Raw genomic sequence first — 19899 nt, forward strand, 5'->3', positions numbered from 1 at the left:
CATGTCGTACCGCTCCTGTAAGATCCAGAGAACGTGCCAAAGTGATCCGAGTTTTCTTAGACTAGAGTTACAAAGCGCTCTTCTTTCCCCTCATCGCTACTGTACACTGCCAATCAGCTGGCTGACAGAAGATTACTGCACTTTGCCACGCTTACAAGATAATCTTGGCTTCCCCTCTCAAAAACATGGAATGTCACCGTCTGACAGCTAGTGAAGGCCACCCATCAGTTGTTAGAAGCAAAGAATGAGTTTATGTTTGTTAAGCAGCCGGCTGAAGGTAGCTACCCGAGCCCAACTAATTAAGTTACTTGTGTTACTTTGTAAAGAACAAAATGGCCTAATTTTCTGTATAATAAGCACTTATTATTATTTTTTTGCTTTACTCTGAGTAAAATTAAAAATAAAGTAAATGTACTTAAAATTATTATAACTGTATAACTATACCATCATTGTTTACGCACTCATCTGAATAGCTGTAGATTTTCTTTTTAAAAAGTAATTTGAGCAAAGAATACTTTTTTTTTTAATTTGTGCGAAAATGCCATGATATTGTGAAATCATGATAAGTCCATCAACTCCAAGAAGGTAAAGCCCTTCACAGATATTGTTTCTATCATATTTTATGCATGTTAAGTAGAGGCGACATGTACAGTACCTATAGATTTCTAGAGTATCTCAGAAGTTTAGCTCTACATAAACCAGGACACAGGGACCATCTGAAAATTGTTTGTAAGAACACATTGAAATAGCTTACTTATCAAAAATGTTGTTTATTTTTGTTTTTTATTTGACCGGCACAGCATTTTTTTAATCACCAGGAAATAAGCATTATTAAACTATTTCAGTCATTCCCAGTTCTTTTCCTGAGAGAAATTGAGCTAATCATCTCTTGGCTACAGTCCCATATTTACCCCGCAGGCTTAAGGGAGGCTTTAATCTCCTTATCTACCCGTAGGTCCTGACTTGAGTGCAAACGGGCACAAATCAATCAGCTCTGAAGTCCATCGGTGATCGCTGTAAAATTAAAAACTCATGAATTAAGAAGCACGAGCCCAATTGTAGGTCAGAAAAACATGCCTTACTGTAACCACAAACTGACCCATTAGAAAACGTTATTGATGTGTGTAGACATTTAATGAAAATATGGTGCCACGTGAACAGCAAACCGAGACCTCCTGCGGACAACAGCATGGGAGCAGCTCTGAGGTCTAATGGCTTATGATTTAGGTTACCTTTGTATTTGGTCGGATTACCCGAATGTGGATTAAAGAGACGCACGAAACACACTGTTTCCATCATAAGTAGCGTAGCATGAAACAGCAACAGTGGCACTTGGAGCCTGAACGCTCACGTGGCACCGCTTCGCCTCTTGACTTTAAAGAGCAACAGGCCACAGCTGGTGGCTCCCGTTGCCCTCATTTCTCGCTGCAGAGGACCAAACGACCAGGAGGCTCCGCTGCACGTTACGTGGCACTGGAAACATCCAGCAATGACTGGACGGGTGCCGTGACCTCACGCTATAGGAAAGTTCAGGACTGGTGCTGAGGAGCAAGCGAGGAATTGACACTTTCACTGCCAAGAAGGTGGATTGTCTTCATCCTGGACAGCTATCCCACACTGGGCAGACTATCTAATTAGGGTCCTGCGCGACGTAACCTTTCACCCGGCCTAACCTAAGCGCCGCGGCATGATGAGTAAGAGATGAACTCCTTCGACTGGCATGGTGGATGCCTTTGGGAGATAAACATTGGGATTAAAGGCAGTGTGGTGGAGGCGGAGGGGGGTGTGTGGGCAGGGCTGGGAGAAGGACACTGTTCCAGTTGTGGCAGATAGTAGGTCAGAGGAGCTAACAGATGGCCAGGAAACTCCCTTCCTCCCTCCCTCTGCTGCAGACTGACTGGGATGTACAAAAGCTCTGTGGGCAGCAAGCTAGAGCCTCTCCCCAGCTAACAGATTGTGACTAGAAACAGCTCTAAAGAATATCAAAGACAGTCAGAGGTGAAAAAAAAAAATACCACCGACTGGGAAACGGTGAAATGACAGACATGCTGTTGAAGCCTCTGCTCTGCTGGTTCCATCATACCAGCCCTCAGGCAACGACTGGGTGACACGCTGGTGTTAACTAGGGACGCTGTAACCCCCACAGCCCACAACTGCATGTCAAACTGCTGTGTCTCTTTCCCTCGCGCCTCCAAAACAGATCTAATTTTGGATTTAGCCAATGGGAGGTGCGGAGGCGGCGCCATTCTGCAACAGAGACACTGTTTCCATGCTCCCTGAGCTCTACAGCAACTTTTTTTTTTTTTTTTTTAAAAATATAAATTATATTTCAAACCTAACTACCCGGAATTTCTACCTTGAAAGGTAAAGCGAACTGGGTAAATAACTGTGCGTAATGGGACATATTTTAAATCCTCTCTTGATTCTCTGCAACCACTTTGCTACTATGGTGTCAGGAAGGATATATGAAGGTACTTTAGCTGCCAAAGTACACTTAATTACTGACACTCTCTATTATTGCTTCCCTCTCCAGCACAGGTTAAACAAGTGCCACATAAATGTTTCCAAATCTGAATGAAAGTGGAACTTGACCCAGATCCTGGATGTGGGTGGCTCCAGCTGCCTCACACTGGGCCAACCTTTTCTTGCCAATTTAACCGATATGAGGCATCTGTCAAATAACGGCTGCATTGCACCAAAGCTAATTTATTCTGGCAAGACAGCCATTGGTCAATAGTCATGTTTGTCTGACCCTGGAGAGAGAATAAGGTCACCCAGAGTAGCACAACAGTGAAATTACTGATCCCAAATCTAAACACTTTGACTGTATTGTGTTTTTTTTATGGTTTAATACATTTGATGAAGAATTTACACTTGTGAAAGAAATTGGAAACCCTACTAAATTTCAGGATATTTATTTAGGAACGCTCACATATTCAGAACAAGCAAATTCCGTGAATAAAGACCACAGGTTTAGAACCTAGGACCTTCTAGCTGCAAGGCAATAATGCTACCAGCAGCTCACGTAACAAACAGTGAAAGAAATCAAAGAGTGCCAGACAAGAGAAACAGAAAGAAATTGCCCAGTGACTTGAAACGGGCAATTTTTTCAGTCAACTAGGTAATCTTGGAGATCAGCCGGTAAAGTGGAAAATCCCGATCATTGAATGCAGTATGCCAAGCACCAACAGGCTGCACTGAAGACAAAACAAGTTGTTACTGAATGAAAAGGTGTTAGCGGCAGGTAGGTTTATGATAATAACGTTATAATCATTTTGAAATATTAGTGAAATCTTGTCTAACAGCGGAGCCGTGTAACACAGACTGTTCACTCTCAAGCGCACGGAGGGATGATAGGTACGTCGACATGGACAAAAGCAATCGGACTAAAGGGCCGATCGAAATAAAAATGCGTAATGTAAACAAGCCAATTGGAATATTGTGATATTGTGATTGGATTAAGCTCAGTCAGAATGAAATTGTATTCCGATTGATAATCCGATCGATATGCGTGTACACACTAGTCAGGATCAAGTTACTCCGAATTTGGCAAATTGACCCAAGTGCGAGCCTGACGTAAATACATCGGGAAGCAAGACTGTTGGTGCTCCCTGGTACAACCTTTCTTTTCAAAACATTAAACGCGCTCATAATTGTTATTTATTCAATAATGTTTCAACCGTAATTAGAACCTTGTGCAAGTCCAGCCTGGGCTCTCGAAAGACAAACGAAGTTGTACTATACTGTAGTTTGTGGCTTTAGCCCAAAACCTTTACAGTTTTTTACAGAAAACTGTAAAAGTGCGGAAAGCCTGAGTTCCTTTAAATCGAGATTAAAAACACATTTGTTTGAAGTTGCCTTTGAATGTTCTAGTTAAACTGTTTTACTGTTTTTAATGTTCTTTTTTGTTTCTCCATTCTATCCCTACTTGTTTTTATTCCTATATTTTAATCATGTAAAGCACTTTGCATTGTCTCTGTACTGAATTGTGCTATATAAATAAATTTGCCTTGCCTTGCCTTTGTTTACTATTTTTTGTTGTTCAGTAAAGACGGAAGTTTTTCTTCTTTGTTTTTATTTTAGGGAAGAACAGCGCATCTCGGAGTGGACCATTCTAATCCAATTATTTTTTTGTTTGGCATTCGGATACATTTCAATCCAATCCTGAAATGTTGTGCATGTAAACATAGTTAATGCCTCTGATGAAAAATCAGTCCTCTACTGAAATGCTGAAAAGGAAGGCAAACAATAACAGAAGGGCTTCTTAAAGCTCCTCTATAGTTAGAATAAATTAATGAATGATTTACAGTCTGAAACAAAACAGCTTTTTTCTCAATTACAGTGGACACAGCTTTTATTTATTTTAAAAGAAAAAAGCTGATTTTGTGATGTGATACATTTATTATATCCTCTGTCCAAAAGGTTGAAGATTTTGCTCTTTTTATAGTTTTTTTGTGTTGCTGAGAATTAGTACTCTGTATCTTTGGTCTGTTTCAGAGAAATCGTAGTTTTATTTTACCACATATTTTTGTCTTAGGTAAAAATGGGTTTTGTATTTACAGGTCTAAATCCAAATCAGCTCACATTACTATCGGCAGATCAGAGCTTCACAGAAACTCTGATCACAGAGTTCATTTTTTATTATTATTTTTTGTTTATAATCTAGCAGACATTTTCTCCACCCATCTGAGTTTAAGACGCTAAGTATTGCAGTAAAGCTAAAAACCAAAGCTACAGTATCTATGACAATAGGTTATGAAACAGTATTTGGATGATCAACTACAGCTGAAGATGTTTTTACGATGGTAGAAATCCGCTTTAGTGTCCAGTAACTCTGGCCCTTTCTCTGGTATTTATTTAAGAGATCTTTATACAATAATAAGATTTTAGCTGTTGTAAAATCTTTAGTCATTTACCAAAATGTCCACAGCTGGCCAATGTCTAGTCTCCAAAAGTTACATGAAAAACAAACAAATTATTCCTTTGTGTTCAAATAATTAAATCATTTCTTAAAATAAATAAGTAGAATTAATTAATTATAACTATAATAAATAAAGTGAAATAATAAGTAAAGCAATACTAAGAAAAAATAACCTCAACTACAAATTGCTGCAGATTTCCAAACGGTGTCTAGAAATTAATCTTTGTAAACTTTGTTAATAAAACCCTATTAGTTTTTTTTCCCAGTAGAAAATAAAAAATATTGACTTTAATCTTAACTACAGAAGCAGTAGCACCTAAGGCAGGCCAAAGAAAGTACATGTCACTTCGTGCAGTCCATTCAGTGCCTCAGATGTGACTCTAACCACCGTCTGCACTTTTCTTGACAGGATGACAACAGCTTAGACGAGACGGAGCAACGCTCAGACATCACGAGCGAGACATTGCATAAGTTGGTTTGTCGCAGTAACCCGAGCGGGTTTCGCCGCGCAGAAGCGCCCTGCCGCTGCAGGACCGAGAAGTGGGGCAGCATGACCTTGTTGCTAATCTGTCTGATCTCCCACCCCTCATGGTTGTGAGTAATGCACTGCAGGACATGCTGCAGAGTCCAAAGGAACAGACAGTTTGGGGATATTGGGGCATATGGTGATTACATTACCCCTCCCTGGGCAATCCTTCACCTGCTGACCCGTGTGGATATAAATTACCAAAGGAGCCATTTAGGCTTTCCTGTGTTTCGTAGTTTGTGCCTTTAGCCCATAAAATACCGTCTTTGTTCATAGAATGAGTTTATTTTAATGTAATACGAGGTATTTTATGGAGTTGGGACGGTTTTGTGTGGATGGCAGAAACAGATAAAGGCATACAAAGTACAAGTAATTCTGCTGTATGAAAAATAAACCTGATTATTTGTGGTTATGAGGGAATACAGCATAAAACTAGTAGAAATCATCTTTTTTTTTGCTTGTTTGTTTTTTGGGGGGACTTTTGCCAAAAGCTCTCCTTACACAATGGGATGGACTCTGGATGGATGGATGGATGGATGGATGGATGGATGGATGGATGGATGGATGGATGGATTTTCAAAGACAATGTGACGAGTAAAAAACACAGGATTTTTTTTTACCGATCAATATCTAGAAAACTTGAATCCAATTCCAAAGTACTCCGAGCCTGCACGTCGTGATGAAGAGGTAAGCTAACAAACAAACTGAGCAAATAAATAAGACATGAGCTTGAAGGAGGCGGCCATCAAAGGCCAGGCGAGTCTGTGACGATAACAATGCTGCTATTTTTACAAGCAGCGGCAGCCGTGGTGACAGAGAGCAAAAGGGAGAGAAGAAAAAGCAAGAGAAAGAGTGCTGTGAGAGGGGGCAGAAACAGAGTCGATTGTCATCTCCACCCAAATCAGATCGTGTATTTCTTTTCTGTTTCAGAGGACAGAGAGGGGTGTTCAGGGGCAGAAAAAAAAAAGGACAAAGCCTCACTTGCACCCATTCGCCCGCCGTAACCGCCACAGGACTTGAACTGTGGCTAAAAGCTGACTGGTTACACATCGGAGAAATATGCACTAAACATGGGTGCTTCCTGTTTCGGAGAGAAACCGAGTGTCAGCCGACGTTATAAAGCGACATGACATTTGAGATGCACAGTGTCGGCCCTCCCTTTTGACCTCAACACCCTCCCTCACCCGTCTTTTTACTTTCATCCACTCTCACATTAGTCTCCAGCACAAAAGGCCACAGTGATACAGTACGACAGTACTTAGTGACTCCCCGGTGACTGCAGAGGAAACTAATTTGCTTTATAAAAGCACATCATACAGAGACCCTCTACTTGGTGTCCAACTTAGACTTATGGGGGTACAGAATATTTAAGAAGTTGTTTTTTCCCCCCTCTCATGTAATTTAAAAAAGGGTTTTCAACAGGTAACATGAAAATGGCCCCAAAAGCTTTTGGTTACCTTGGGCTTTCACCAGTCAATCGCTTAATAAAGCCAACATCATCGAAGCAGCAAATACCAGAAGCAGCGGTGGTCAGAAGGACTTCAGCTTAAAGTCGGCTTCAACCGCTCCATTCCTCCTCAATCACGCCTAGTCGGCAAAAATGTATCTCAGGTTGGGCTTGAAAGTCAGATGAAAGAGGCTATAAAACATCAATTAATGTTTGATGTTTTTGAGGCAAAGTGGATAGTTCCACTCTTTAACATATTACTATAGGTAATCTCGGCCCACATGCATAGAGAACGGATGCCGGTCCATTCACCCTTTCACCATCTTTGCAGTTTTGGTTGTCTGATACCAAAAAACAATGTGTGCGATATTTTGTACGGACCATGCGTCAATTTGTGCACATCTTATAAACTTCATACCTGCCAAATAGATCTTTCTTACCAGAGTTCAATGTATCACGTATTGCCATTCTTTACCTAAATCCTCACGTTTAGCCCACTTCTAACCCAAAGAAAAACTACACTATTTTAAATTTCAATATAAAACAAGCTGAATTATTGTTTAGCATTGCTTCTATAATAATTATCTGAAACTTACTGTTGTTGGTTACAAATTTGGTAATTTCTTTCACTTTCAGAAATATTTATTTCAGTCTGCTGGTGAAGATTTTCAGTCATGATCAATCCAAAAAAAAAAAAAAAACGGGTTAAAAATAAAAACAACTTCACTTCTACTCTGAAGCTGAAGACATTTCGCTTCCCATGCAGGAATTCAAAATGTCTTGAGTAGTGTAGTGTTCAGTTCACCGCACTGAACTGCATACATCTCCACTCGTCTTAGGCTTGGGAGTTTTGTCCTTAGGCTGGACCAGCCTCTGTTGGGGGTCCTGTTGGGTTTGAAATTTACTGGGACTTTGTGTTTACAGAAAGTCCTACTGAGTTTTTAAGAGACTCCAGTAACATATGGAATGACGATGTTTCTGCCCTTGTTCTTCTCCCCGTTCTGTTCTGCGGCGGGTCTTTTGCATTTTTATGCCGATTTGACAAAAGTCCAGTTAGAGTATCCGCAGGTTTGTAGAGTGTCTTTGACGTGTTTCTGTTCCTTGTTGTTCCCTTCTGTCCAAGTACGGACATGTTCGGCTCGATGGTGTAAGGTTCTGATGATGGAAAGTTTTTGTACCAGTGGGTGGTGAGAATCAAAAAGAAGATATTGGTCCGTGTGAGTATGTTTCCTGTAGACTTCAACATTGAGGCTTCCATCTCTTTCTGTGCTCACCAAGCAGTCCGGAAAGGGTAGCTTGTTGTCGTTGGCATCCTCTCTGGTAAACTTGATGTTCTTGTCCACTGGGTTGATGTGTCAGGAAAAAGCTTCCACTTCTTTTGCCTGGATTTTGACCCACGTGTCGTCCACATATCTGAACCGGTGGCTTGGTGGTATTCCTCTGAAAGAGTCCAATACTCTCTTTTCCATTTCTTCTATGTAAAGGTTGGCCACAATCAGTACACATTGGCAGAAAGTTCACATTTTGGACAGAGAAGACAGATAGTTTGAGAGAGGAGTGAAGGAAGGCATTTACGTAAAGCGAGAAAAACTTGGAACTCCACACTACTCCAGACATTTTGAATTGAGAAAGCTTCCTTGATGGGAAGCAAAACGTCTTCAGCTTCTGAACAGAAGTCCGGTTGTTCTGTTTTTTAAGCTTTTTTTTTGGATTTGTTTCAGTAACTCACCAATAAGGTCAAACCAGAGAAACAAAAAAATATGCTGTGGTTAAGTATGAGTAAAGCAAGATAAATATGTCAGGGTGACAGAATAATAGGAAAGAAACAGTGGTAGAATGGGACAAAATGAAAATGCGTTGGTAGAAAATGCAGGTACACATTGTCAGACGGGGCGATCTGACCCAGACCCATGGATACCACTTTAGCTTCTGTCTGTTTTTCATTACTGCAAAGCTGTCCTGTTACGTCAAAGTACAAGCTAATGTAAAATAACAACAGTATGTTGGGTATAACTTAATTCCCCCATAAAGAGATACAACCTCTTGCACTTTTTCATATTAGTGACATTAAAACAACAAACTTGAACTAAACAAATAATTTTATGGGGTTGTTATGAGACCAACAAACACAAAGTAGAGAATAGCATTGGGTTTTGGAATATTTTTCTCAAATGAAAATTGGATAATAACTGATTAAAACCATTAAACGCACTGACGTAAAAAGCCAACATTGAAATTGTACGCAGGTGGAGCTGCGGAGATCAGCAACTCCAGTGGGGGAATCAATCAGCAGGACAATGCTCTCCACAAGTCTGGCAAGAGCGGTGGAAGGAAAGTCGTTGTTAAAAGGAGGGCTTTTATAAGACTTGTTTGCAGGTTGCTGGAAGCCACGCAGGAGGCACAGGAAACATGTGGAAGAAGGTGCTCTGGTGAGACGACATCAAACATGAACTTTGTGGACAACATGTAAAATGTTAGCAAGATGGGGAAAAAAACTGAGTATTCCATCCCCAAGGTTAAACATGGTAGCGGCAGCATCACCCTATGGGCATACTTTAGTTCAGCAGAGAAAAGGAGGTTGGTTAGAGTTGACGGGAAGATGTTTGGAGCTAAATACAGAGCAGTCTGAGAGGAAAACCTTTTAAAGGTTGCCAAAGACCTAAGCCTGAGGTGGAACTTCGTCAAACCCCAAGACCTACGAAAAGAGCTACAATACAGTAGTTTAGATCCAAGCATAATTATGTTCTAATCTGTGGTAAGAGCTCAGAACTGATGTTTACAGATGCTCTCCTTCCAAGCTGGCTGAGCTTGAGCTCTTTTGCAAAACAAATGGGGAATAATTTAGTCTCCTGACATGCGAAGACATTAAGCTTATGTAGAAATATAACCCAAAAGGCTTGCTTCTGTAATTTTAGCAAAAGATTGTGACCCAGGTGGGCTTAAAATGCATGTCACACAACATTTTCATTTGTTAAAAAAATAGAATAGAATAAATTAAAAAAAACATGTACTTTGATCCTCCATTTCACAACTATGCACTACTTCACGTTGCGTCTAAAATCCCAACAATACACTCTAGCGTTTGGGGTTGCAACGTGCCAAAACAATTTGCAGTTTGGAAATACTTTGAATGCCCCTGCAGGTTATAATGTCCAATATGCATGTTTTTTTTTTTTTTTTCAAATATAAATCAACAAGATGAACTACCTGAAAACTTAGGTAGTGATTACGTATGTTATCTTTAGATTTTCTCTTGAGGGGTGTCAAAGTGCGGGTGCTGTTGCAGTAAGTGTGGATCCTCAACCTCCTTTGCAGCAAAAATTGAAATATAAAGTCAGAGTAAGTAAGCAATGATGGACGATGTGCATCCAAAAATAAAACAAAAAACAAAAACAACAGCAGCAGCTCTTGACTTGAGTCAGCATGATGAGGAGCAGTATGAAATGGCTTTCTGTGAGAGGGAATGCGTGTGATGCGCATTGTCTGAGCTCACTTTGCCTGCCAGAGCCTCTGCTCGTCTCAGAGCTCGGGGCAGAGCTGGAGAAGAGTCCGATGCTTCTCTCCGGATCATTACACCACTGCTGCCGCTAAACACAGAGAGAAGGAGGCGGCAGAGCTGACTCAAAGCATCTCTGTCTTCAGCCTCTCCAATCTTCTCATCTCACTGGCCCGAGAAGAGATTGCATTCTTCTTTCTTACACACCCACAAAAATACACCCCACCCTCAATTAACTCCCCATTAACAGGCTGCTATCTTCTGCGGCAGCGCACCCATTTCTTTTAATACACGGATAACCACCCGAACCTTTTGCATCGTTTACGTTAGCAGGTTTCTTAGCATTTCATATAAAAAGGTTAATCAGTAATATATGGCACGTTTATAGCTCATGATTTATAGCTCATGATTTAAGACAAAAATACACATTCTCTAATTGCTTTTATTTCTAACATAAGAAACAGCAGTTACTAAAGCTACAGCTGAAATATTATAACATTGATTATTGCAATTATAACAATGTTATCAGTAACATTTAATTGTTGTTGTTTTTGATGCACACACACACGTGAGCAAAAAGAAACCCACCAATCAAGACTTTCCCTGACATATACAGGTTTCCGATCTACAAAACCCGGCCCGCCCATTCCGATTTTGTTTCCCCCTATGGGCTATAACTCATAAAAGGGAAAGTAAAACATTGTTTCATAAAAGTAGCAGTTTTGAATTGAAAAGAAACAAGTTTGAGTAAAGACTCAAGTCTCTAATGACTAAATAAAACATTTTCTCATCAAATCCATGAGATCTAGTGCACCCCTAACTGCATCCCTGTGGGTTGGGAATCCAAACTTAAACTGTTTGTCCTTAGGCCTAAATAACCATGAATTTTTAACAATTATCTTTCGGTCGTTTAACATTTAATTCCCTATCTAAAAAAAAATGTGCAAAAGGCTGATTTATGCTATTTTGAAAATGTATCGAATGTAAAATTTGCCCTATCAGAAGTATAAACAGGTTTCACACTCTGAGAAAAATAACATTGAGATATTAAAGCTGAATTTCTGAGAAGTTCTAACAAAGGTCTTTTTTGTTTTCTTTGTAATGACTAAGTTAACACGTGTTTATCTCCGTCTTCATATAAAGTCCACTCCTCCATTATATGTTGCATTTGGACTTCTCACTCCGAGCTGAAGAATTTGTAATAATGATATGATTTGATTTGAATTGATTAATGTATTAACATGTCCTGCACCAGAGTATGCTGCCCAGCCTACATAGGCACACAAGACGCTGTACAACAAATGAATGAGCAACTCAACATGAATCACAAAACACGACAGAACATGTACAAAAGCTGAAAAGAATACCAAGTGTACATTATAGAGGCTACAACTCTCTATCTTTGTTGCCAAACCTTAAATGAATGCTGCTATAACAAGAGCTTCTTCCTTAAATAGCAAACTTGACAAATATATCTGTATCAGTCGACCAAAACAAATCGGGGGTTTTCTAACGTCTCTGTTTAAATAAATACCAAGTCTTAAGTGAGCACCTTTGTCTTCATGAGTTTGGCTACCAAAGCTCTTCCTACTGAGTTTGACAGAGCCTTTGTTCTCTCAATAAAGTGCCTATTTTCATTTAAAACTAAAACTAAATATTCCTAGGAGCTACTTAATCTTTGATCCACACTTAAAACACAAAATGTCAAACATTTTCTGTAATTCAGTCTGTTTTTGCAACCAGCACAATATCATCTGCATATTACAAAATATTCAAGTTCAAACGCTCAAAACTAATGCCTAAGTTAGCATTCTTAATTTCTTCAGCTAGGTCATTACTATAAAGAGCAAAGAATGTTGGTGAAAGTATATCTCCCTGTTCCTCTCCAAAAGGAATGGGAAACCAAAGATAAATGTGATCAATACAAGTCTGTGGACAAGTTGACAATATTTTTTAAGTTTTTTGGGGGGGGGGGGTCCTTACATGTTTAAAAACAAGAATTAGACAATTAATTTAATTCATAATTCCATTAGGTTTGTTTTAACCTCTAGAATTTCATCACCATATCTTTTTTAATCATGTACATCCATTTTCCTATACAACAGGTCAAATAATTGACTACAACAGCATTGAATACTTTTCAAGTTCATCCCTAACTTCCAATCGAGACTTTTGGCACATTTCAAATGACTGAAAAATCCACTGGACAATTTCTTTTCACTGTTTGCTTCAGATCTGGTCATTTCTACTAGAGCAAAAAGTGTGTAAACCTTAAACTCAAAACAAGTTATAACGTCAAATAGTAGTGTCACAATAGTATCAGCAAACAGCATTTGGCTTCTTTAAAAAATAAAAGAATGATAAAAAAGATCAATTAAATCTTCACTGTTTATCTCAAACTTGTATCAAAAGTTACTCCAGAAGAAATATTAACAAATTAAACTAAATATTTCAAATATGAAATATGACTATTGAAATCCCCATCATATATATATATATATATATATATATATATATATATATATATATATATATATATATATATATACACATAATCTGCCAGAATGAATCAAAGCCAATAGGTGATAAAAAAAATATTTAAGGCTTAGTAAAACTGCCGTTTGAAATCTTTTATTTCTGCTACTTAAGTGCGATTTGCGTTGAAGTCTCAAATTCAGATGGTTATCTCTGCCATGTACTCACCTTTATCTTCTACTGCTTTGCACCCATATCTATCAATTCAATTACCCATTTCTGATTTTTTTAAGGTTTAAAAAGGGCTGCTTTGTTTTTATATAAAGATAAGTACCTCCCTTATGGCAAATTATTATTTTTTTGCTTATGTCAGCTGCATAGCAGTACAGAACCATCTATAAGAAGCTGGTTGGTATGATTTGTGGATATCATTGGTGTGCTAATCCCAGTGTTGGGGGAAAAAAATGAAAAAGTCAGCGTTTGTCTGAGGGTGAAAGAAGCTGGGCAGGTTGAGTAAAAATGCTGACAAAAGCACTAGTTAGGACTGCAGCCCAGCAGATTAGCTCCAAGGTTATGCTCAACATATTTACAGGAAGTATTTAGCAATCAGGCAAAACATTATGACCGGTGTAAGCATCCTATCTAGTCTGCAGCTTACTTAGCTCCTTATGAAACAAACTGTGACAAACTCTGCTTTCAGACACCTTTCAATGAGAATCAGCATCAGAGTCAGCTTGTCTGGACCTCACAGTTTTGAAAATGCTCTAACCTAACCACCCATCCTCCTCTACAGAACATCTGTACATCTTTGCAGAGCCTGGTAACACCCACTGCGTTTGCGCCCCATCCTCATGGACCAAAGGTCTGCAAGCTGCGGCTCTTTAAACTTTTGGTCAAAAATGGTAAAGAACCAACTAATGTTTTTCAAAACAAATATAAAGCAAATTCTGCAGTTTTCCGTGGAATAATTGCATTGAATTTCTGCAACCCAATGACACTAAAAACCATCAGGCATATTCTTTTAGATCTATTTTTACCTGCCATGAGGCTGGAGACAACTATGTGCTCTATTTTACATAATTTTCTACACATATCATCATCCCATGGAAGGATATGTATTCATCCTCTTTTTGTAAACACTTAAATATCTAAGATAATCAAATATCTATTAATGGAAAAAAGACTTTTACCAAACAAAATTGCCCTTATTTTAAAAAAGTAATTGTACCCCCTTGTTAAACAATGAATCATACGCCCAGGCCTGATTACTTCCTGAACAGTGGAATCATTAAATCTCTTAAACAGAACCTATCTGATGTAGGGCTGGGCAATATGTAGAGATTTTAAAAATATCGAGTTTTTGTAAAAGAGACATAAGATAAGACTATATCGTTCATATCAAGATGGTCTTGAGTTAGAATTATACTTTTGTGTATCCAGTAGGTTATTTTACAGCCGTATTTTTCGGACCATAAGGCGCACCAGATTATAAGGCGCACTAAATATTCTTCGCAAGTGTGTAATATCACACCCCTCCGCGTACACAGCTCTTTGTAGCTCTCTCCTGAGAGGGAGAGCTATCCGTCTCTATCGGGACGACAGAGTACTTGGACTTCACGGCCCTGTTTCTAACATAAGGCCAAAATAAACTTTGCTTTTATATTGAATTAACTTACTAGGTTTATTGTTACTAGAGCGTACTCCGGGCGTGGCCTGCCTTACATGAATGCACCTCTAGTTCAAGCATTACCGTCAGGCAGTCTTGTAGACAGCTCAGGGGGGCCGATCAGGTAGTGACAGAGTGTACCGTGATGTTCTGAATATCCATTGACAGATTTTTGAGCGCATTGTACCGCATAAAAATCGGTCAGTAAGCACAACGGTAATCACATATAAGGTGCATCAGATTACAAGGAGCACCATCAATGTTTGAGAAAATGGAAGGATTTTAAGTGCGTCTTATAGTCTGAAAAATATGGTACAGTTTGTTAAAACAATGGACCTGTGAGACATTTGGGATGAAGCTTTGATTCAGAGATGCCTTTCATAATTACTTTATGAAAAGAAAAACATATCAAGATAAATATAATATATCGGAATTGAGCCCAGAAATATTGAGATGTTGTTTTTGGTCCATATGTCCCAGCCCTAGTCTGACGACATGAAGTAGGCGATTTCTTTTTCACACCAACAGAAAAAAAGCTTTAGATTGCCTTTTTTTCTTTTAATAAATTAAACCATTAGCGCCCTTTATTAAAAGTTGTTTGGTCTGAAACATTTTAAATATAGCTTGTCACCAATAGAACGACACCTCAATGTCAGAATTTCTATTCCTTTGTTGTAATTTTAGAATAAATGAACATCCACATGCTTCTGATGGCCTGATCAGTTACTCAGATTGTTTTTTTTTCCACCCCTCGTTTCTTTCTCTCTTTATTCCCGCTTGTAGATCAAAGTCCTCCCTTAAACGTGTTAATTTGTATTCTGTAAGGCAGTAGCAGAATATTTGAGCTATATGTGAGAACAATGCATGGATTTCCCAAAGACAAAATGGCAACACCGGGAAGGTTTGTGCCGAGGACCAGGCCAAACAGGTCAATAAAGATCCTCAGAAATCATTTCTAGCCAAATTCATATATATATATATTTTTTTAAAACGTGTGATCTGTTCGATGTGTACTGTTAAGAGCGTATTTTAAGTCTCGTTAATTTCTGACAGACCTGATATATCCGCTGTTACTCTCCCCTGAGGAAGACACCAGGCAGACAGACTCATGGGGGCCATCAGGACCCACTGCGATCCAGATGCAGCTTAGAATCTGTCAACATCTGTTTCATACCAGCTGATGATCAGTTGGCATCTTGTGATACCACGAAACCAAAATATATGTGTTATTTGTATTTTTCTCTCTGTGTAATCTCTAAAACTGTATATTCTGTGAAATCCTGCATTGAAATTCATAGTTTAATTACCAGATGTGTACTGGACTGCATCTGTATGAATGAAAGTAAACGGCTTTATGTTGTGATTTGTGTCTGTTTCTGCTCACGTGTGGTGTTTCACGGCTGCATCCCCTCATACCTTGATTGGCTCTGTGCTGAAACGGATCTTCCTGGAAGGGGGCGGGTCCTCCTCCACAGCCAGCCCGGGAATCTCCAAGCAGCTGGACTCAGGCTCGTAGGGCTCATCGGCCTCCTCCTCCTCCTCCTCCTCCTCCTCCTCTTCATCCTTCTGACTTTCTCCATAATCGTCCCCCATGGTGCTGCAGGTGCTGATGTTTGCGAGGTCATAGTCCGACTTGCCGTCCCTCTGAGTCCTGTCCTCCTCGCCCTCCTTCTCCTCCTCCTGTGTGAGCTTCTGGTCGGTTTTTGGGGAACTTTCCTCCTCTGCGCCGGCTTCTCCGTTCTCCACAGACCCGTGGGGGTCGCCCTGCAGGGTTGTGCTGTTTGGCCCCTTGGCCCTAGGTAGGTTTTCATGTTGGACAATCTCTTTGGCCTCCACACCAACATCTACGACTGTTTTTTCTCTCTGTTCGGTGGGTTCTCCTGCGTTGCTTGAATGTTCAGTAGTCGGGGGGCACTTGCCGGCACTCTTGCCTCCATTTAACCCTTCGGATGGGGGGGTGACCCTCCCTCTAAGGCCCCTGGGAGGCCCCTCTCTCCCCTTTTGATTGCTCGTCTCTTCCTCTTGGTGGCCTGACGCAAAGGCACTGACCCTCTTGGTGATTATCTTTGAGTTCAACACCCCCACCTTGGCGCTGACCCCCCTGGTGGGGAGCGGGGGCGTGGAGGACAGCCGGTGAAGGTTGTTCCGGAGCTCAGCGGCCCTCTCAAACACGGCGCTGAGCTGGCTCACCGTGGGGGACACGGCCTCGCTGGTGTCCAAGCTGTCCAGGGACTCCGTGCTGCCGTTGAAGCGAGACACCATGTCCAGCCTGCCGTCCTGGAAGCCGGGGACCTTGTCGGTCTTCAGCAGCACCCTGGTGGTGCTCAGCTTCTCCATCCTCTCCTGCTTCTCCTGCTGCTGCTGCTGCTCGAAGATGCGGCGCGTCTCCTGCAGCTTGGAGTAGCTGGGCGAGGAGGCCCGCTGGTGCCCGTTCTCGGCTTTGGGGTCGAACTTGCTGACGCGCTCGGACACGGTGGAGCCGAGCTTGAGGAGCGCGCTGTGGTCCACGTTTTCGTTCAGGCTGCCGGCTCTGGGCAGGGACAGCCGCACCGTCCTGGCGCCGTCGTCCGCCTCCGCGTCCCCCCCGGTCGTGGTCTGCATCTGCTGGAACATGTTCTTGATGCGGTGCACGTTGGAGCCGTACCTGCGGCCCCGGGGGCCCTCCTGCACGTCCCCGTTGGACGCGCCGTCTTTGACCGGCTTCAGGGCCTGCATCCCCGCCTCGTACGCGTTCCTGTGCGGCGACGGGCTCCTGAGCGTGGAGCCGGTGCTCTTGGATGTGGATTCGGTCTTCATCATGATCGGGTCAGGCGTCGCGACGGATGCTCAGCGACCTCATGTCTCCCTCGGAGCTCCCCCCCACTCCCAGAATCTGTTCCCCTGCGCCCCGGCGGCAGACCCCAGCGAGGTGGCGCCCAGCCCGGACTAAACACAAACAACAGATCGCATCAAAGGCCTCCCTGCATCCGCTGCAATTGTCAGAGAAAGTGAGCACGATGCATCTGTCATTAGCTCGCATGCAGACACGCCGATGCAAACCTTAACCTCCCCTCCCCACCCCGGATATTTGCAGTTATCATGCAAATATCTGCGCGGGAGGAACGGCGCAGAGATGAGCGGCGGATTTAGCCCCAAACCGACGACAGATTGCTTACGTTTAATCCCCCTTCGGAGGCAGCATCATTTTGATCTCTTCATTCTGTGAGCTGCAGATTTCTGGTCCTCCTGTAGCAGCAGACTGCTGCTGCTGCTGCATGCAAGAGGCAGCTCCCGGGTCATAATGCCCACCGGCGACACTACAATCCACAGTAAAGGTCTCCATAATAAAATCTACAAGCGCCTTTTGGAGAAGTCCAAAAGTGCTAGAATCCAAGAAATAAACAAGTCATTCAGAATATAAATTATGGAAGCCAACACTGGCCGCCAGCAGTCTGAATATTTTTAGATGTTTATCTCAAGGAAAACAATAGCATTGTTTTGGTCTCTAGATAACTTTTTTTTATTATTATTATTTAACCAGGGGAAAAAAATCCCATTGAGATTAAAACACATTTTTTCAAGGGAGTCCTGGGCAAGAGGCAGCAAAGTTACACATTAAACAGAGATACATTAGATTAAATGACAGGTACATGAAAAAAAAAAAAACATATCAAGTAAAACAATTAAACATAACTGAGGCTGTCTCAAATTCTCTCATTTTCAACTTAAAAGCATTTAAGGATAAAAACTCAGTCAACTTCCTGTCTCATCGTTAAAACAAACTCCACACACAAGGAGCTGCGTAGATAAAGGCTTTGTTCCCTGGCTCTGTGCGGGCAAAAGGAACAGTGAGCATTGCAACTGCTGATCATTGGATCTCAGGGCATGGAGGCCATGCTATTGAGGGTACATGACTTTAGTCTACATGACAACGATCCATTAAAAAACAGGATTGTTTTTTTGTTTCCGTTAACACATCTATATCAATCCCAATCAAACAACCTGTGCAGGCGTACAAACATTCCCTGCTTAAAAAAGGAGCCACTATGTCCTATTATGCACGTCAGGAGTGCTTCCTCAAATTGGCAGATTCTGTTTTTCTTGCGTACACGACAACGGAGCGTACACAATTCGTTCATTATGTTGCACACTGAAAACTGATTTTTTTTTATTGTGTTTTTGTCAGAGAAAATGCACCTGATGGGGTGTAGACACACTCAGTAACACAACAAATGCTTTCAGTTTTAGCAACAAACAAAAAAGATGACCTGTGCACAAGGTGTATGATCCGGATTTAAACGTAGGTAATCTATATTCATATGAAGCAAAAACTGCTCGGGATAAATGAGACCTAGTATTATACATTTATAGGCAGGATATTTTGATATCTCACCTGAAAAAGTGAGACTGTTTGTTTACATTTTAGTTTGATGATTTATGCATTTAAATATCGTATTGTGTTTTTATTTATTGATATATATTAAATTGACTTATTTTCTTTTTTATATTAATTAGTACCATGGATTGTGGCACTTTTGAACTTTCGCAGGTTTGAGGAAAGGACTAACTGTTAATAAAAACAGTGTAAATGAAGACAATAAAATGTACATAACACAAATAGGTTTCTTATATATTTATATTTATTTATTTATTTGTTTTTTCTGAGCACCACACACCTAGTTATTGCAGCAAGGGGAATCGTGAATGGCTTTACTACTTCCCCTACTTATTATGCAAACATATTGTAATTACTTATTAGGTAATACATAATACCTAGACCAGGGGTCTGCAACCTTTACGACCCAAAGAGACATCCTTACCCTCAGTCCATCTAAATAAAACTCACTTAGAGACACAAATGTTACTCGACATTTTGAAAAAAGACAACTTGTAATTTTTTTTATAAATATCTACTATAGTAAATGTGTTGTCATTTTCAGTCAACCACCATTTTATTTATTTTTAATTTTATTTATTTATTTATTAGTTTGTACAATATGACTTTTGCAAAAGGAGGACAGTAACAATATCTACTGCAGGATGCGGATATTTGCGGAAAATGATGTAAATTTTAAAAAATCACATAGTTTTCAACCTAATAACACATAAAATATTTTTTTTTTAAAGTTACTGGGACTGTTAGTTTCATTCTGTTGTGGAAATTCGATGCATTTATTTCATGGGGGGAAAAAACTGCAAAACTGCTAAACGTTGCAGTTGTTATTTCAGGCGAATCTGTATTCAAAAACATTAGTTGGTTCCTCATCATCTTTAACCTAAGTTCTTACGGATGATTGTGGAAGGTCCAAAGAGCCACTCGTGGTTCCGGAACCGCAGGTTGCAGACCTTTCCTAAACCTTATATCTTTAGACAATCTAAAAAAAATCTC

The 19899-nt window shown here is 40.6% G+C and overlaps 1 protein-coding gene across 1 annotated transcript in view; it reads right to left on the bottom strand.

The window, feature by feature from the left end:
- The window catches only part of LOC105932500 (neurabin-2), a 33573-nt gene extending 15780 nt beyond the window's left edge, over positions 1-17793 (bottom strand). Inside the window, exon 1 of the mRNA XM_012871700.3 lies at positions 15948-17793. Coding sequence (XP_012727154.2) covers positions 15948-17330 — 1383 coding nt within the window. The 5' untranslated portion in view covers positions 17331-17793. The remainder of the gene's footprint in view (positions 1-15947) is intronic.
- Between the last annotated feature and the right edge of the window lie 2106 nt (positions 17794-19899).

This window comes from Fundulus heteroclitus, chromosome 10 (assembly GCF_011125445.2).
Source record: "Fundulus heteroclitus isolate FHET01 chromosome 10, MU-UCD_Fhet_4.1, whole genome shotgun sequence".
Taxonomy (NCBI): Eukaryota; Metazoa; Chordata; class Actinopteri; order Cyprinodontiformes; family Fundulidae; genus Fundulus; species Fundulus heteroclitus.